Source organism: Lagopus leucura, unplaced genomic scaffold (genome assembly GCF_019238085.1).
Source record: "Lagopus leucura isolate 7727_CA_CO unplaced genomic scaffold, USGS_WTPT01 Super-Scaffold_100012, whole genome shotgun sequence".
Taxonomy (NCBI): Eukaryota; Metazoa; Chordata; class Aves; order Galliformes; family Phasianidae; genus Lagopus; species Lagopus leucura.
Genome location: NW_024962267.1, coordinates 3,678,783 through 3,694,019, shown reverse-complemented (window position 1 = coordinate 3,694,019; position 15,237 = coordinate 3,678,783). Strand labels below are relative to the sequence as shown.

The following is a 15,237-nucleotide window of genomic DNA, read 5'->3' as shown; positions in this document are numbered from 1 at the left end:
TTATTTCATTTTGCAAACTTCATTTTTACTCTGAATTCTGTTTTCATAAATAATTTCAGGATCAAATCCTCTTCAACGGAAACCTTTCTTAAGCTGGCTTCTAACATTCTTCTAGAATATCTCTGATCTTACAGGTAAATGACTGTGCTTATCCTGCTTTCCCATTGACTCACAGGACAACTGAAGCAGAAGAGTAAACAAACATTTTTCTGTCTCACAAGCTTCATCGAGAATTAGTAGAACTGCATCTTTTCAGCATTTATTAACTGGATCTATAACGTTTCAAAGGAAATGCATATGCGGAGAATTCTACTGGGGGAGCCAGAGAGGTTGGGAAGCTGTTCCATCATGGCAATTTGCATTACTGACTGGTGCTGGTTTTGACACTAAGCACTTGGCTCAAAGAGTGTGAAATTAGCAGACTCGTTGCTAGTGCTCCACGAACAATCACTGCATCATTGAAGAAGAATGATTACCAGCTGTCACCTCATTTTCACCTTATGCATTCTATATTCCAAACTTTACAGCAACAGTATCTCTAACCCTGATCTTTACAAAACCAACGATAGCAGGACCTAAACTCAAAGCAACTTAGGAACATAGGAATTTTAGAACTTTTATCTTAATAGCTAACTTATTAGAGCTAAGCATTTTCTGTGACACCACTGAGGACACGACTTTTTACACTAATTTTGACTCAAAGTGATCACTCTGCCAGTTCCAGCATGCAGCAAACAAAGAACATATTTACCACAGGGAGCCTGAGATTTGGCATACTGCAGTTAAAAATCTTTATTTTAAGGTCTAAGCACTGAGGCATTTACACTGCATGCAAAGTTACACAATTCCAAATAGCAAAAATCCAAGCATTTTCCCTCTTATTCCTATTGGAAATATACAGTTACAGACTGAGTTGTGAAGCACAATGTAGAAAGATCAAAGCTAAATAATCATAGGTCTGCACCTGAGGCACGAAGAAAGGAGATGAAGTACTATTTTAAAACAGCAGAGGGATTCATTCTCAGTTGTAAGAAATCTTGTTCAAAAATATTTCTATATACACATATTTTTAAGATATAACTTAAAATAGTACATAAGAACAACTTTCGAACAGAAAGCTCATGTTTGCTAAATAGAAGGTGTCATGATTGTTTGTAATCAGAAATTTGCTACAAACAGCATATGACCTTCTTAATTTGCCTAGATAAAAGAGCATTCAGCAGCTTAACTACCAACATCTGAGGTGATTTGGAGCCCATAAATCTGATTTTTTGCTTCATGCCAAATTAATTCCACTGAACAGTAAAAAAGATAGGAAGTCATGTCCTTTGCTAAGTCCCATGAATACTTCCCCTCTTTCACCTCTCAGTCTGGATGGATCTTGGGTGATGAATGCTTAGTAACAGGAAAAATAACTGATGTCCTATATTCTCTGGCAGAAGCATTACAAGAAAGCAGGCCTCGTTACTGATGCACATCATCACTTTGATGTATGGATTTTAATTTTTGTGCATTGCACTAAAAAGTCCTATCTCGAGACTTGGTGAAAAAAAAGAAGTGTGGATGACTCTGAAACTGATTATCAACATCAGTAATGACAAGAAAGAAGTATTCCCAGATCTCTTGTCCCTTCCTGATTTTACCAAGGGTATGAATGGACAGGAGAAAAAAAAAGAAATACAAAAAAAAAGTAGAATTATTCACACAAATATTAGCTCAGAGACAGAGATAAAATACAAGACCTCATCCTTCAAAAAACTATTAAGGCCATCTCACTTTTGTTAACATGCTCCCTGCATATGAGCAGCAGGTTTTTAATGGTTACTTGGTGTACTAGAAGTGAAGACTGACTGAATTGCCTAAACTGGTACAGAACATAAGGAGACGGAGAAGTAAAGTTAAGTAAGGCTGTGCAGCCTCTACAAATACATCTGAATGTGAAATCAAGGTAATACAATGACTCAGCTCAGCTACCATTAAAAGAAACGTATCTCTTCAGAGGTTCTTATCCTGAGAATGCTGCTAAAAGAAGATGAATGACACAAAATAAAGCTGTATCTGTTACTTACTGCTTGTTGTTTTCAGGAATGATAAAAAATAGATGCGTTTCTAGATATAATAATGATGTGCTTAGCAGTATTTGGAACATTATTCACATAATTCATATAACTTTACAAGATTACTTGCTGGATACATGTAGACGCACATACATACAAATTGACAGAAAAAATAGGGTTTTCAAGAAATGCTTCCTTTGCTGAAAAAAATCCTGAAGGTAAAATTTTTATTAAAAACTTACAGTTATTATAAATATGAAATAGTGCATTCCAGCTGTTCTCAAGCATTTAAAATAATAATAATAATAATAAAAATAAATTTCACCTGAAGCCCAGGAAAGGTATGCAATTAGTGAGATATGCAAACACTGCATGGGAAGAAGTTATAGAAAGCATTTTGCAATATGTTTTTTTCATCTTATTTCCTTCTGAACATACATCCCCTTTTTTTTTAAAAAAAAAAAAAAAACTTTTTTTTTTTTAAAAAAAAAAAAAAAAAGGAAAAGAAAAGAAAAAGGAAAAAAAAAGAAAAATAAAGAGTTGGGTTCTGCTCTTTTTTCTTGAGTTCTTGATAAAGAATTTTCCAATACAATGTGACATATGGTGAGTGTGTGAGCACGTGTTGGAGGAGGAGATGGTGGCTCAATGGATTAGTCATTTGCCTTTCACCTCTGGAAGCATAGTTAAACTCAGTCCTGACCAGAGTTGCACAGTATATTCCAGATGGCTAAAGTGGGCCTAATTAAAATGAATTCAGTGATGTCACCTCAGATCTAAGTGAATTGCATGCACCACTCATTTGGCATTTTGGCAACATCACCTCACAAATGAAATAAACAGGATTAAAATCCTCCTTTAAGACTTTAGGGACAAGGGTCACTCCACATAGAAATACGTGTTTTCTTAACTAGACTATGTATCGTTGTAATTCTATTATCTGTTTGTTATATGTATTGTTTTCTTTTTAATTCTAATTAATGCTTCCCTGTAATACAAAGAAACATTAAATGAGACTTGCATGTGAGACACACCAGTAGAGCAACATTTCAGTCAGATGATTCAATGCTCATACACTGATTTACACCAGGTGTGAATCAGGCAAAAAAATTTTCTAAAATAATTTAATAAAATCTTTTTCATTATGCTTAGACATAAATCCAAAGAATTTAAATCCCAATTACAAAGAAATACTTACACCAAAGTGCAAAGAGTTACTAATGTGAAAACTTTACACGAAATAATTCTTCACAGCTCCTCTCCAAATTAAAAACTGCCTCAACAATACAGTTCGGGAAAGCTGGACGGAGGAAATAAGAAAGGACTTGTGTAACCTGTGTACCATTTCTCATCTCATAAACTCTGTACATTCTGAAAATCTGTAGTGTGGATATGCTGAAGTAAGGCAGCTTTTTCTTCCTCGGCTAATTTAAATTCACAAATATTTTGTCTACTAGCTAGAGTGTTTCCCTTATCTGAAATAATGACCATTTTTTTGTGTAATATTATACACTCAGGAAATGTATCCCCAAGTATATTGTGAAGGGTTTTTTTTTTCTAAGTTTGTTTTTTCTTTCAACATTTCATCAATGGATAGCAAACTGCTGGGCCCACAGAGATCTCCAGACCACCAGCTCATGTATTTGAAAGGCATCTGTTTATTTTTAAAATGCAAATGTAGCCTACCTCAAAGACTGACTTGCAAGAAATGAACAATCTGAACAAGTCAAGAGGTTTCCAATCAGGAGCTGTGTTCCTCCTTTATATCAGGCTATGATCACTTGCTGTCAAAACCACTTAAACAATATCCTGGAATCTGAATGAAGTCCCCCCACAATTAAAATGAGCAGGATAATCCTGCAAGAATTATTCAGGCAAATCATTTTTCACACAGTTTAAAGTAATGATAAGGTCATTTACAAAAGAAATCAGCGCCTTTGAAATGCTGACTTGTAGACAGAGGACTGCCTGGAGGAGGGCCATAGATAACAGTGAAGACTGGCCTCCTAACACTACCCTCGCAGTCTTTGGAACTGATTCTGATGAAGAGAAGGCCCAATAAGGTTAATACCCTTACTTTGATCTCTGTCAAAGCGTACCAGCAAGAATTAATTTACATTTCAGATGAAAAAGGTTGACAGCATGAAAAGGCATCTTGTTTCTGGTACGTGAATGTGCTGTAATAGATCGGGAATTCTGAAAGGAAGTTCTGAGGAAGCTAAAGGGATAAGCCGAGCGGCTGCTTTTATTGGGAAAGAGATGAAAGGAAAACAAATTTCAATATGTGCTGTTCTGTAAAAACATGTAAGCCAAATGCTTCCTAAATTTCAAGGCCTGCTTGAAGGCTGAGGATGGGGGAGGGAGAGGAGAGAGGAGAGGGAAGTGCATTTATTTTAATTATACGGTTTTGCTAATGTCTGGATGACAAATGCAAACAATATATCTCTCTGTCTGAAATGATTCATTTAAAAAAAAAAAAGCAAAGGTGATCATACTCCTTTTTACTGACAAGCTGCCTTGAAATACACACTAACATTATAAGATGTGCAGGGAAGGCAGAGATTTGGGCTTGCTTTTGTTCCCACGTCACTAAGCACTTTGGCAGTGTAATGTAAACAAGAGAAGGATGTCTGTGTATTTTAAAAGCAGGAAAATGGCCGCCATTCACAAGCATGAGCTTTGATTATAAACACTGAATGACTAACATGTAGAGAAGAAAAAATGGTGCAAGAAGAATTTTCAAATATGAGGTCCTAGATATAGATTTCCAAAGGCAGAGAGAAACATGCTGGGGACTATTATTATTATTATACCTCACTGAGTGCAGTGCCAAAGACAGGAGAAGCAGCCAGGGTAATTAATACAGAGGTGCATGTGTCACTCTTAACCCTACAGTCCTAGTGCTCATTTACCCAGACTGATCACTGAAACTGTCAAGTGCCAGGTTACAAAGGAAGGCAGTGTGTCTGTTGGTTGGAAGAGCACTAATAGCATTCCTCCAGCATTAGGCCCTGAGGACAGAAGTGTCCAAATACCAGGATATGTGTACAATCCCACTGCCTCTGCTCTGCCATGTTCAATGCAGCATCTCAGAGATGACAGGAAGGAACAAAGCTCTGAATCTCTTCCATGTGTGTAAACAGCAGAATCAGTTGCATTTTCTAAAGCATTGGTAATATGCATGGACCTCCTACATGCCTAAGAAAGCTAGCTGAATAAAATTCTAAGGCCAAGTATCCCCTACAGCCTCTAAGTAATATTGCTACACACCAGCTTCCAATGAAATCTGAGATAACTCTCCTCTTAAAAACTGTTAATAGTGGGAAAGTGAAGGGTCAACCATTTCACTTTCTTTTTTATGACAAAATGCCGTCGTAAAAGTCAGGAAATCCTAGTGCAGGTATGGACAAGCATAAATTTAGTGAATACTCCAGAAAGCAGTTGCAAGTGGTTCTTTAAAATCTGGTCATGAATAAAACAAATGACAACACAAAGGAGAGGAAGAAGGGGAGAGAACACTCATGCAGTTCCTCAGTGCTTGCAGTAATAGGGGAAAAAAAATCTCCTTAACTGTTCTCCATATAATATAATGATCTGCATTTAACACTAGAGCTATAGTTTATGATTATACATAACAGTATGCACACTAAGCTATAAATTACTATTTTAACCTAATGATAATCTGTTCCTTTCTGTAACCAGATTGGTATTCTTCTGTTTTCTGCTCAAAGTCATTCTGAAGCTTATTTTCAGAGTAGGAAACTTAAAAGAAAAAAAAAGTTGCATTTAGTGGGAATGGCTTACGAAGAGAACAAAGCAAAGGAATATTTGTAACTACTCCATTTCAGATTGATTTTAGGTTATATGACACAAAATAGAGAGGTTACAAAGCTTAAGGACCTATGATAGCAGAGGCAGCTGGTAAAATAAAGGTGGTGCCATGATTTATCTGTAAACACATTAGCTACAGCTCATTTTTGATCAGGTATAGTCTCTCACCTGGGGTTGGACAGAAAAGGTGTGTTACACTGCATCATATGGGGGCTGCTTCACTCTGGCAGCATGTGAAAACATCACTGAGTTTGCAGCAGTGGTTCTTAGATTTCTATGCCATATGGTACCCTGCTCTCTACTAGAGACCTGCACAGCCCTATGGGCCTGTTCCTCCAACAATCTCTTTAAAGTTCATTCAAATTCATATTGATACAGCAGCATAGGAGTCTGGCAGAGAGTCAGGGATTGGCCAAAGCTAGCAAACTCAGCAGGCAATTGAAAGGGAAACTTGGCTATCTGCCAAGATCGGTACTTGACAAAGAGAGAAATGCATGTCCAGTGCCTCCAATCCACACTTACAGTCAAACAAATTCAGTACTTCATTCCAGCTCTGCACAAGACTGAGTCAGACTGATTGTGCTGAGAAGAATCTTAAAGAATTAACAGCTTTTATTTGGTATGTTCCAGAAAGGTACTCAGAAAAATCTCAGAAAAAGTGTCATAACTGTCACAGATGTCATTTGATAGTGAAGAACAAGTGACGAGAAGCAATGCTTTTGACAGATTTCGTTTGAACTGTACGTATTTCTCTTTGTTATAAACACTGACACGTGAAATCACCCACAGGCAGAATAGGTATTGGGAACTAAAATAATGTTTTAATTACCTGCTTGAATATGTATAGCAGCATTATTTCTTCTGTTCCTTATTTCCTTGTACTTCCTGCGAGCTTCATATCCTCTCCAAGCTAAAAATACAAAACCATGTGCTGGAAATTACATTTATTTAAGGAAGTGCTACAGAGTCTACAGAGTTAGAGATGTGCTGAAACTTTCATCCCTCCTGCCACAACCACTCCAGCCCCCACCTCCAGCACCTCCTCCTCACCCACCCACATGTTGAACTCTGAGTTCATGACTGTAGTACTCTCATCCCTGCAACTTCAAACACTGCTTTACTCGTCCAAATTTTAATTGTCACCATGTGCTCACTGATGTCCTAATCCAAAAGGCAAAGGTGCATAATAATTGTGCATCATCAGTCAGCACAAGAACTCCCCTTCTCACACAACTTCCCAAATTTGATATAAAAAAGCCTGCTAGATTACTGGCAATCAGCCTTTTGGGCCCACCCCATAACTTATGTTATCTGTAAGTATGGTGCACGTAAGAAGGCAAAGGGAGAAAAGAGGGAGGAGAGCCAAGATACTGCATGTATGTGCTGCAAGCTAGTGTAGACACACCTAACAATATTTTCCATTTATGTACAGGCATCACATCCAAAATATTAAAATATTTTAAATAATTACATTACTGAAAGCTAAGATAACACCCTAGAAGTAAATCAGTAATATTTTCATCAATTAGCTGGAGAGAAAAGTACCTCCTGTTATTTTGATTTCATATAAACTATTATCAATGAATAAATATTATACACATAATTTAACATCTTGAAATGCCAAATTACTCAGTGAAGTAGGAAATGTGAATATTTACCTGACTGTATGGTAACAGCACTATTTTCTCTTTTTTCTTTGGCTTTCTTGTATCTTCTTGCTCCAAGCCATCCCTTGATATAAGCCTGCATGACCACCACCCTCCCTATAACTTCTCGCAGGAACAAATTTAACTGCTCTATATGGTAATACTTTAGAAAAACCTGAAATGGAACAACAAATTCAGTATTATACACAGGTAGCAACACAACCGATTGTATTTTGCCTTTTTGGAAGCCTTGTATTAGCCTACTTCCGAGCACTTTTTTTGGGAAAGCTCATAAAATACTAGCTGCTGTTTTTTTGTTTTTTTTTTTAGCAATTTTGTGAATTAAATAACTTGCTTTCAGTGTGCTGAGGGAGCTTCATTATTCCATTGAATACGATCACTTATTCAAAAAAAAAAAATAAACCACTTATTTTTGCCCTTAAGAAAGTAAAAAGTAAACTGGTGAGAGAGAAGCTTTCACGTATCAATAGTTTTAAAACGCAGACTTCCTTGACAGTTGGGGGATAAATCTTGGACTACATTTGTTTTAGACAATACTGTCTAACAACACTGCTTTAAGAGGCAAATACTACGGGTAGTTACACACACTTTATCTCTTTGTTTTTCCTTTGTGCACAATCAAACAACTCAGGATACAACATAACTTTCTTTTCACAGAAGTCAGCCAGACCATTTTAAGCCACGATCAAAGGCTCTTCTATCAAAGAACCAGAAAAATCTCATCTGAAACTCCACAGATAATGTACTAACCAGACCCTCAGAACAGGCCAGAGTGTAAAGTTTCAGTCATGTCATGATTAATAGAAGGATCTTCAAGACACTATCACAGCAGGCACTGACAGATGTACCATCTTTATCAAGGCAGCCACGTGCAGAGTGCATTTTGGGGAGGTACCCAATGCATCTTTTCTCCGGTAGCACAAACTCATCTGGATTGGAAAGGCCCCTCTGTAACCTAGAAGGCTAACTAACTGGAACAAATTCCTTGCTCTCTTGTTAATTCACTCAATACTTTGCAAAACACTGTTAGATAAGCTTCGCTACAGGGACGCTATCCTGGAGAAAACATTAGCATTCTCTACCTTAGTTTTTCCAAGAATCCAGTTTTCTAGTTTAGCTTTCTCCAAAATGGTCAGACAGTTTTCTCTGCTGCCAAGGGGAGACTCATGTGCCTTGAAAGCAAGGTAGTAATACCTACAAAGCAAAATGACAAAGAAAAAGTTGACTTGGTAACAAAACATACTTCCACTGCTACTCTGTAGCTCAGAGATAAAACTCCAGAATTAACGGAAATATTTCTAAGATATATTATTTGTGACCTGAAGTCTGTTTCTCATGAAAAATGACCTTAAAGTCTATTTCATCAGTAGAATCTTGCAGTATGTTAGTGCATAATCAATGAATACACAGATGTTATGATTATGAAATATACCAGAGAGTTTGGCTAAACAGGTCAATATACCAAAAGAGAATAGATAGAGTGGTTGCTCATGTCCTGGGCTTGCTGAAAAATTCCAAAGGAGGAATCTCCAGAAGAGATCCTTCCCCAGTGGCAGTCAGCTCCTAAATGGGTCTAGAAGAGGTGCAGCCAAGCTCCGCCCCTTCCTGCAGCACAGGTAAATTGCCTTCACCTGTGCTCCGTGGCTGACTCAGTGCTCACCTCAGATGATCAATAAGAGGTTCAGGCCGTGATTCAGCAGTTCCCATACAGTTAGCTACTGGTATTGGCCATTTTTCACAAAGAAGTATAAGTGGCCTTGATATTAATTGGGAAACAGGGATCCACATAAGAAGACCAATGACTCTTGAGTTTGTAACAAGACTACCCTGTCAACAGCACCTAAGTAATATTCATTTTCAGTATTTCAAACAGAAAGACTGCAGATTCTCAGTCTGTGAAGAAAAAGGCCAGCACTAGTACGGCAGGCAGCACACAGTCTGTATCAGTGATACTGACTGATCATATATGCTGAGAGGCTGCTACCATGTGCAAAGAATAAAGATAGTTTACAGGAAAAACAATTCTCATATCAATCTTAATTTACAGACAGCAGGATGTTCAGACTGCTTGACATCTGAATTTCATGTTTCCGGGAAAAGGTCGTATATATGCACAATTAAAACAACTGGCACTGCTATCTTATTGGCAAGGATCGTATTAGCGCTGGTAGTTAAACAAAACTAGTAGCTATTTTAAAGAGAAAAAGAAAGTGAACTACTCTTCATTTAAATTAAACCATTTTTGATAGGCACAAGGATTTCTATGGTTATGTAAGTCTTTAGGCATTTTGCCTTTTTTCTGTTTGATTGGGATAATCAGTCAATGGGAATTATTATGATAACTCCAGTGGCCTTCAGATCAGGCCCATAGTAAACAACCTTGACTTTCGTTTTGTCTGTGATCCCGAAAAGAGCAGCTTGAGAATTATGTGAAATAAAATTACGGTGCAAAAAGATAAAAAGATAACAAAAAAGAGATGCATACTTGTTTGAACTGAATAGACATGAGAAATGACTGTAACAAGCCGTAGTTGTAAAGCCACCATTTGTTCATGAAGAACAGTTTTATAGTATTTGAGTAACTCTATTTGCAAACAATCATGTTACATAACAGCAAGAACACTGGCTAGCTAGTTTACAAGATCAAGGTTATTTTAGCACAAGTACACAGTTAGATAGTAGCAACTGCCACCTCACCTCTCATTTATGAACCATCTGAACCATCATGTTTCTTCTTTAAGTTTCACTTCTGCAGGAGCTACTCTGTTTACATTGCTCTTGAAAGGAATTGGCAGGTTCAGCAAACTAATCTCCTAATTACTAGAATGGGGAAGAACCATCACATAGTCCTTAGAATAAAGAAAGGAATCTGACTAGTGAATCTCACAGATTCCTCTTGTAGCCACATAAAGGCAAGAAAAAATTCTACCTCATACTGAAAAAAAAAAAAAATACTGAGAAACAATTATAAAGAATGGAACAGTGCAATTTTGTTGTTTTTTTTTTTTTTTTTTTTTTTTTATATCAGGGGAATATGATTTTCAAATATTAGCTCCAGTTAATCTCTAGAGATTAGCTCCAGTTGTCACAAGAAAGAAAAAAGAACCACTAAAATAGTCAATAAAGATCAAAGGGGAACCAAATGATGTCTGAAGGCACTGGAATCTGTCCTGAACTGGAGAGATAGATATTCACCAACTGGAGACACTGCCCACTCTGAATAATGATAAGAGATTATGTGTTACTGAGTTAAGGTTTTTTAATGTAGTCATTTTATCAGTAAGATGGTATTGCAAATTATTTAGCCAAGTCTTTCAAAGTGCCAACAGTCATGGCATTTAGCAGGTACGGAGAAACGTTACAGATTTAAAAGAAAAAATGCCCATTTCCTCTACTTTACTACTAAACTTAATGATACATGATTTCACAAGACAGCATTCTGACTTGCACTGATAGAACTCAGATATAAAATATACATATCCCAAACAATTTGTCATAGTTTGCAGTTTCAACATGCGCTTGACAGACGTGTCAGAGAAGTTGCATCAGTAGGAAATTGCTGATTGCTACATAAACTAGTTCAGATTAGTCTTGGCATTTATACATATGTGTAACTTAAGTGGCTTGTTTCTTTTCCTAGAGGGAAGGAAACCTTCAAGTCTATGCTATTAGCTTTTTGCATGTTCACATGTCTTTTAAGACATGTAGCTGGGAATTTTAAAATCATTGAACAATATTTAGATAGCACAGGCGCAATAAAATAGTCGGAGAACTCCACAATTTTTAAATCTTACAATCTTATCAGTGACAAGCAAATGCTTTGTTTTCTAACACTGCCTGTTTTCATGCCTAAGTCACTAACTACAAACACACAAGTAATTTGATTTGTGCTTAGGATAACTGTATCACAACACAGCATGTGCCATGTAGGGTCATCTAATTTATAAAATTTAAGATCTTTGTAAGGCAACAAAACAAGTGCAGTATTTTGGAGGAAGATAAAATGTTTCACCTTAATACATCTGGTGAAAGTTTGCAAATATTATACATGGTGAAATGGTAGTGAAAAGCCTAGTTGTGCAGCCAAAGCTTTGGGCAACATACAATTACAACTCTGTTCATTTTGATTTATTGGCCTAAGAATGTCTCTATCATACTTACATTCTGCTGTACAGAGATCACAAAAAGAGCAAACTCTATTTACATGATTTTATCAAGGAAAGAAACTAAATCCTTAAATGCAGAAATGTAGGGCTAGAAATCACACGCACTTCCACATGAGAATAAGGATTCACAACTTAGTTTTTTTATCTGCATATTTGCTTTTGTTCTAGCAGACAATGCAGCAGTCCAAAACACTTTGTCTATATTAAGCCAATACTTTTATTTCTGTTTTTTAAAATTAAGTTTATAATTTTTCATTCGTTGTAACATAGGCATGGAAGGTCTTAATGAGCAGTGAGAAATTCAGGACTTCTGAAAAACAAAACCAACAGGTAATTTAATTGTAGCAGACACTACTTCCATATTCAGACATTCAAAATATTTTGTCTTAAATGCACAAAAATACTCATGGAGTATTCCACATATGCTGTGGAATCTTCTACCTTGAAGTATTTTGAATTGGAAATGAAGGAACAGTTTTACCCTCTGTTTTGGAAATAAATACAAGACTGAAAGAAAGACTTAAATAGACAAGAAAGAACAATAGTCTCGCTCCCAGGGCAGCTTGCTAAACTGGCTGTAGGTTAAAGTAATGCTGTGCCTGGTCTATACATAAGGTACCATCTAAGTGGGATCTTTGCACTACTTCACTGCATTTAAATAGAATAAGAACCATAAAGGCTATTACAAACCATTTTGCATGAGACTGGAGACATACTCCAGTATGTTGGTAAGATTTTCTTCTTTGGATGCAAATGGTTACTCTTACTAACACTACTGAAGATCTGAGTGATGACAGAAAAATGATCACCTAGGCTGAAATTAAGAAACTGTAGCATTCCCATGTAACTGGTACTACTGTTTTAAGTACAACATGGTTTTATTTGTTTTGAAATAAAGACAGTAAATTCCTAAGTGCCATACAGATGCAAAACCACATTTCTTTTAAATTATCCATCCTGCTTGAACATTTCCTACCTACATACACTCAACTATAGGTATCCTTAAAGCATTTGACTGATCACATTGTCAGCAGCAGTGAGTAAAAGAGAAATAATTTCACCTCAAAAGAACTGATTTCTCAGCAGATGAAACCTGTTTGAAATTATACATTTCTTAACCATTGGTTCTTATATTGCTCTACAAAGGATCCTGCATGGATGTTAATATTCTCATGCAAAACATATATTAGAGCAGGATTAACTTGGACTTAAGAGTAATTAGAGACAAAAGGAAGTTCATTAGAAGTTGAATTTATCCCCAGATGAACAAATACAAAGCTGGGACATGCATAGTTAAAGACATCCGAGTGTACTGAGACACAGAAAACATCAGATTGTTGCTGTGTGTGAATTGTCTGACTTATGTAAGGTTTTACCTTAGACAAACAGATTGTAAATGATTCAGTTTCTCTCCTCTCCAATCCTTAGGGCTGAACTGTGGAAAAGATCAATAAATAGCACTTAAACAGCACCATTAACTATTATAACAGTGCCTCTTACCAAAATTCCCTTTGCAATCCAGGCCTAAAGGCTCTGTAAGTTCTACACACCAAGGTAACAATTAACACTTTTTGTCTTTAAAAAGAACATTTGTATTAAAATATTCTGGCCTGAGGTGGAGAATGGGCGATGACATATGAAAACCTTGAGGTGTGAGAAGGAGAAAATCTCTAACTATACCCCCAGCTACAAAAGGCCTATTCTCAGTATCCAAAAAATGCTTGTTTCTTCTCAGGCCTAGAAATGGAAAGTTAAAATACAAACAAAAGAACCGTCATGGTTTTGAGCACAGAAAGAGCCTGTAGATAACTTTCAAGAATTCCCAGCTTGTATTTGTTGCATCTTACCTCTTTTAGAGGCTTCCCCAGTAAATTGTATAGAACTGATTACATTGGACTCTGCAGTGAGAGTATGAATCGAAAAATGTAACAGAAATGTAAGCAAAAAAAATATCCCAGAGACTCTTAAGAAACATCTACAAAAATTTTCAGTAGAAAATACCTAAAGCATACTGTCAATCATCAGATAACCATAGAATCACAGAAATACTCCCTAAAAAAGCATATTTTGGTCCATTCTGTATTTATAACTTGTAAGGGATTATCAGACTTTTCACTCGCAGAGATTTCAAGCCTCTTTCATCCTGCAACTGTTTACCAGCATTCTGTGGATGTGAAGAGTATAGAAATAAGATGTGGAAAATACAGTAGTAGTACATGAAGTGTAAAGTGTATGCAGATCTGGTGAAATCTTAAATCCATTGAAAGAAACAACAGACACTTCCATGGCTTATAGAAAATTAAAATAAGGTGAATGGCAATGTTTTTTTCTCTAGAATTCACTTGAGAGTTTTGGTACAAAGCAGACTCAGTGTTAAAAGTGAGAATGCAGTAAGAATGCACTATTTTAACGGTGAGTATTATTTTCTGTCTAGCAAGTCAGTTGACTTCTAATTTAATACAGGGCTTCCCTTATTATGAATAATAAACAAGCCTATCACCACTGGCAGAAGAAATGTCACACTGAGAATTTAGAGACTGAGTTGGTGTCAGGAGTACCAACAGAGACCTTATGCAAATTTACACTGAAAATTCTTTTAGAAAAAGAACCAATCATATTGGGATCATTGTTACAGAAATATTACTGGTATTGCCATGAGTGTATGTTCTGAACGACATTATCTGTCTATTAAAGAGGAGGTAGCACTCATAGGAAAACCACATTCTTCATTCTAACACAGTACAAAGAACTTTGATGCAGAACATAAACTGTTAGAGAAGTGAAAAGAAAAAAATATATAATCCTTACATGAAATTTATACAAAACTTCTCAACACATTCCTATGTGCTTATGAGGCATCTGAAGCCTGACACCATTTAGCACCATGAGACTCTCAAGTCTCTTATATTTCAAAACATGATATAGCATATGCTGCATTACACAGAAAGTGTATACAGGATGGGTATATGCAGTAATGACACGCCTGCAGATCACATCAGAGACCTAGGCACTGGAATATAGGAAGTAGTGTCTCATCTAATGGGAATTTCAATGTATGTCCCTTTCCTTAGCTGCTGTGCAGTGCATGGTCACTATGCAGACCTGCAAGCCAGGCCCACCTTGCTGCCTGATCACCTTAATAATCTGTATCTGAAGCCGGGGATCACAGGCTGAGAAAGGGACCACAGAGCTCCACAGAAAATGTGTAAGACAGACTCATGACAATATGGGATGTGAAACACAGCAAATGCAGATGAACTGCTGAAAACTTGATAGGTTCACAGTGTTTACAAGGGTTGTACATTAGATTTCACTACTTTAATTAAAATAATCTCTTTGTTTATACATGTGAAACACATGATTCTATCTTTGGCTACAGTACCATTGTATGAATGAGTTACAATTAAGACCGCCCCTCACCATCTGCTTTTCATCCCAATAAACTAAATTCCAGGTTTGCAACCTGTGAAATAATCTGCTCTGCATGAAAACAGAAGATGGTAAAGAGTAACATTACAA

The 15,237-nt window shown here is 36.6% G+C and overlaps 1 protein-coding gene across 14 annotated transcripts in view; it reads right to left on the bottom strand.

Annotated features, from left to right (window-relative positions):
- The window catches only part of MYO3B (myosin IIIB), a 192,889-nt gene that overhangs the window by 53,486 nt on the left and 124,166 nt on the right, over positions 1–15,237 (bottom strand). For 12 of the 14 annotated variants that reach the window (XM_042874627.1, XM_042874625.1, XM_042874626.1 and 9 more), the window contains 3 exons: positions 8,635–8,746; positions 7,544–7,706; positions 6,715–6,795 (listed from right to left, as the gene is read on the bottom strand). In XM_042874627.1, coding sequence (XP_042730561.1) covers positions 6,715–6,795; positions 7,544–7,706; positions 8,635–8,746 — 356 coding nt within the window. Of the gene's footprint in view, positions 1–6,714; positions 6,796–7,543; positions 7,707–8,634; positions 8,747–11,967; positions 12,029–13,094; positions 13,154–15,237 lie in introns of those variants that run through there. The other 2 variants (XM_042874635.1, XM_042874636.1) reach the window with 2 other exon arrangements.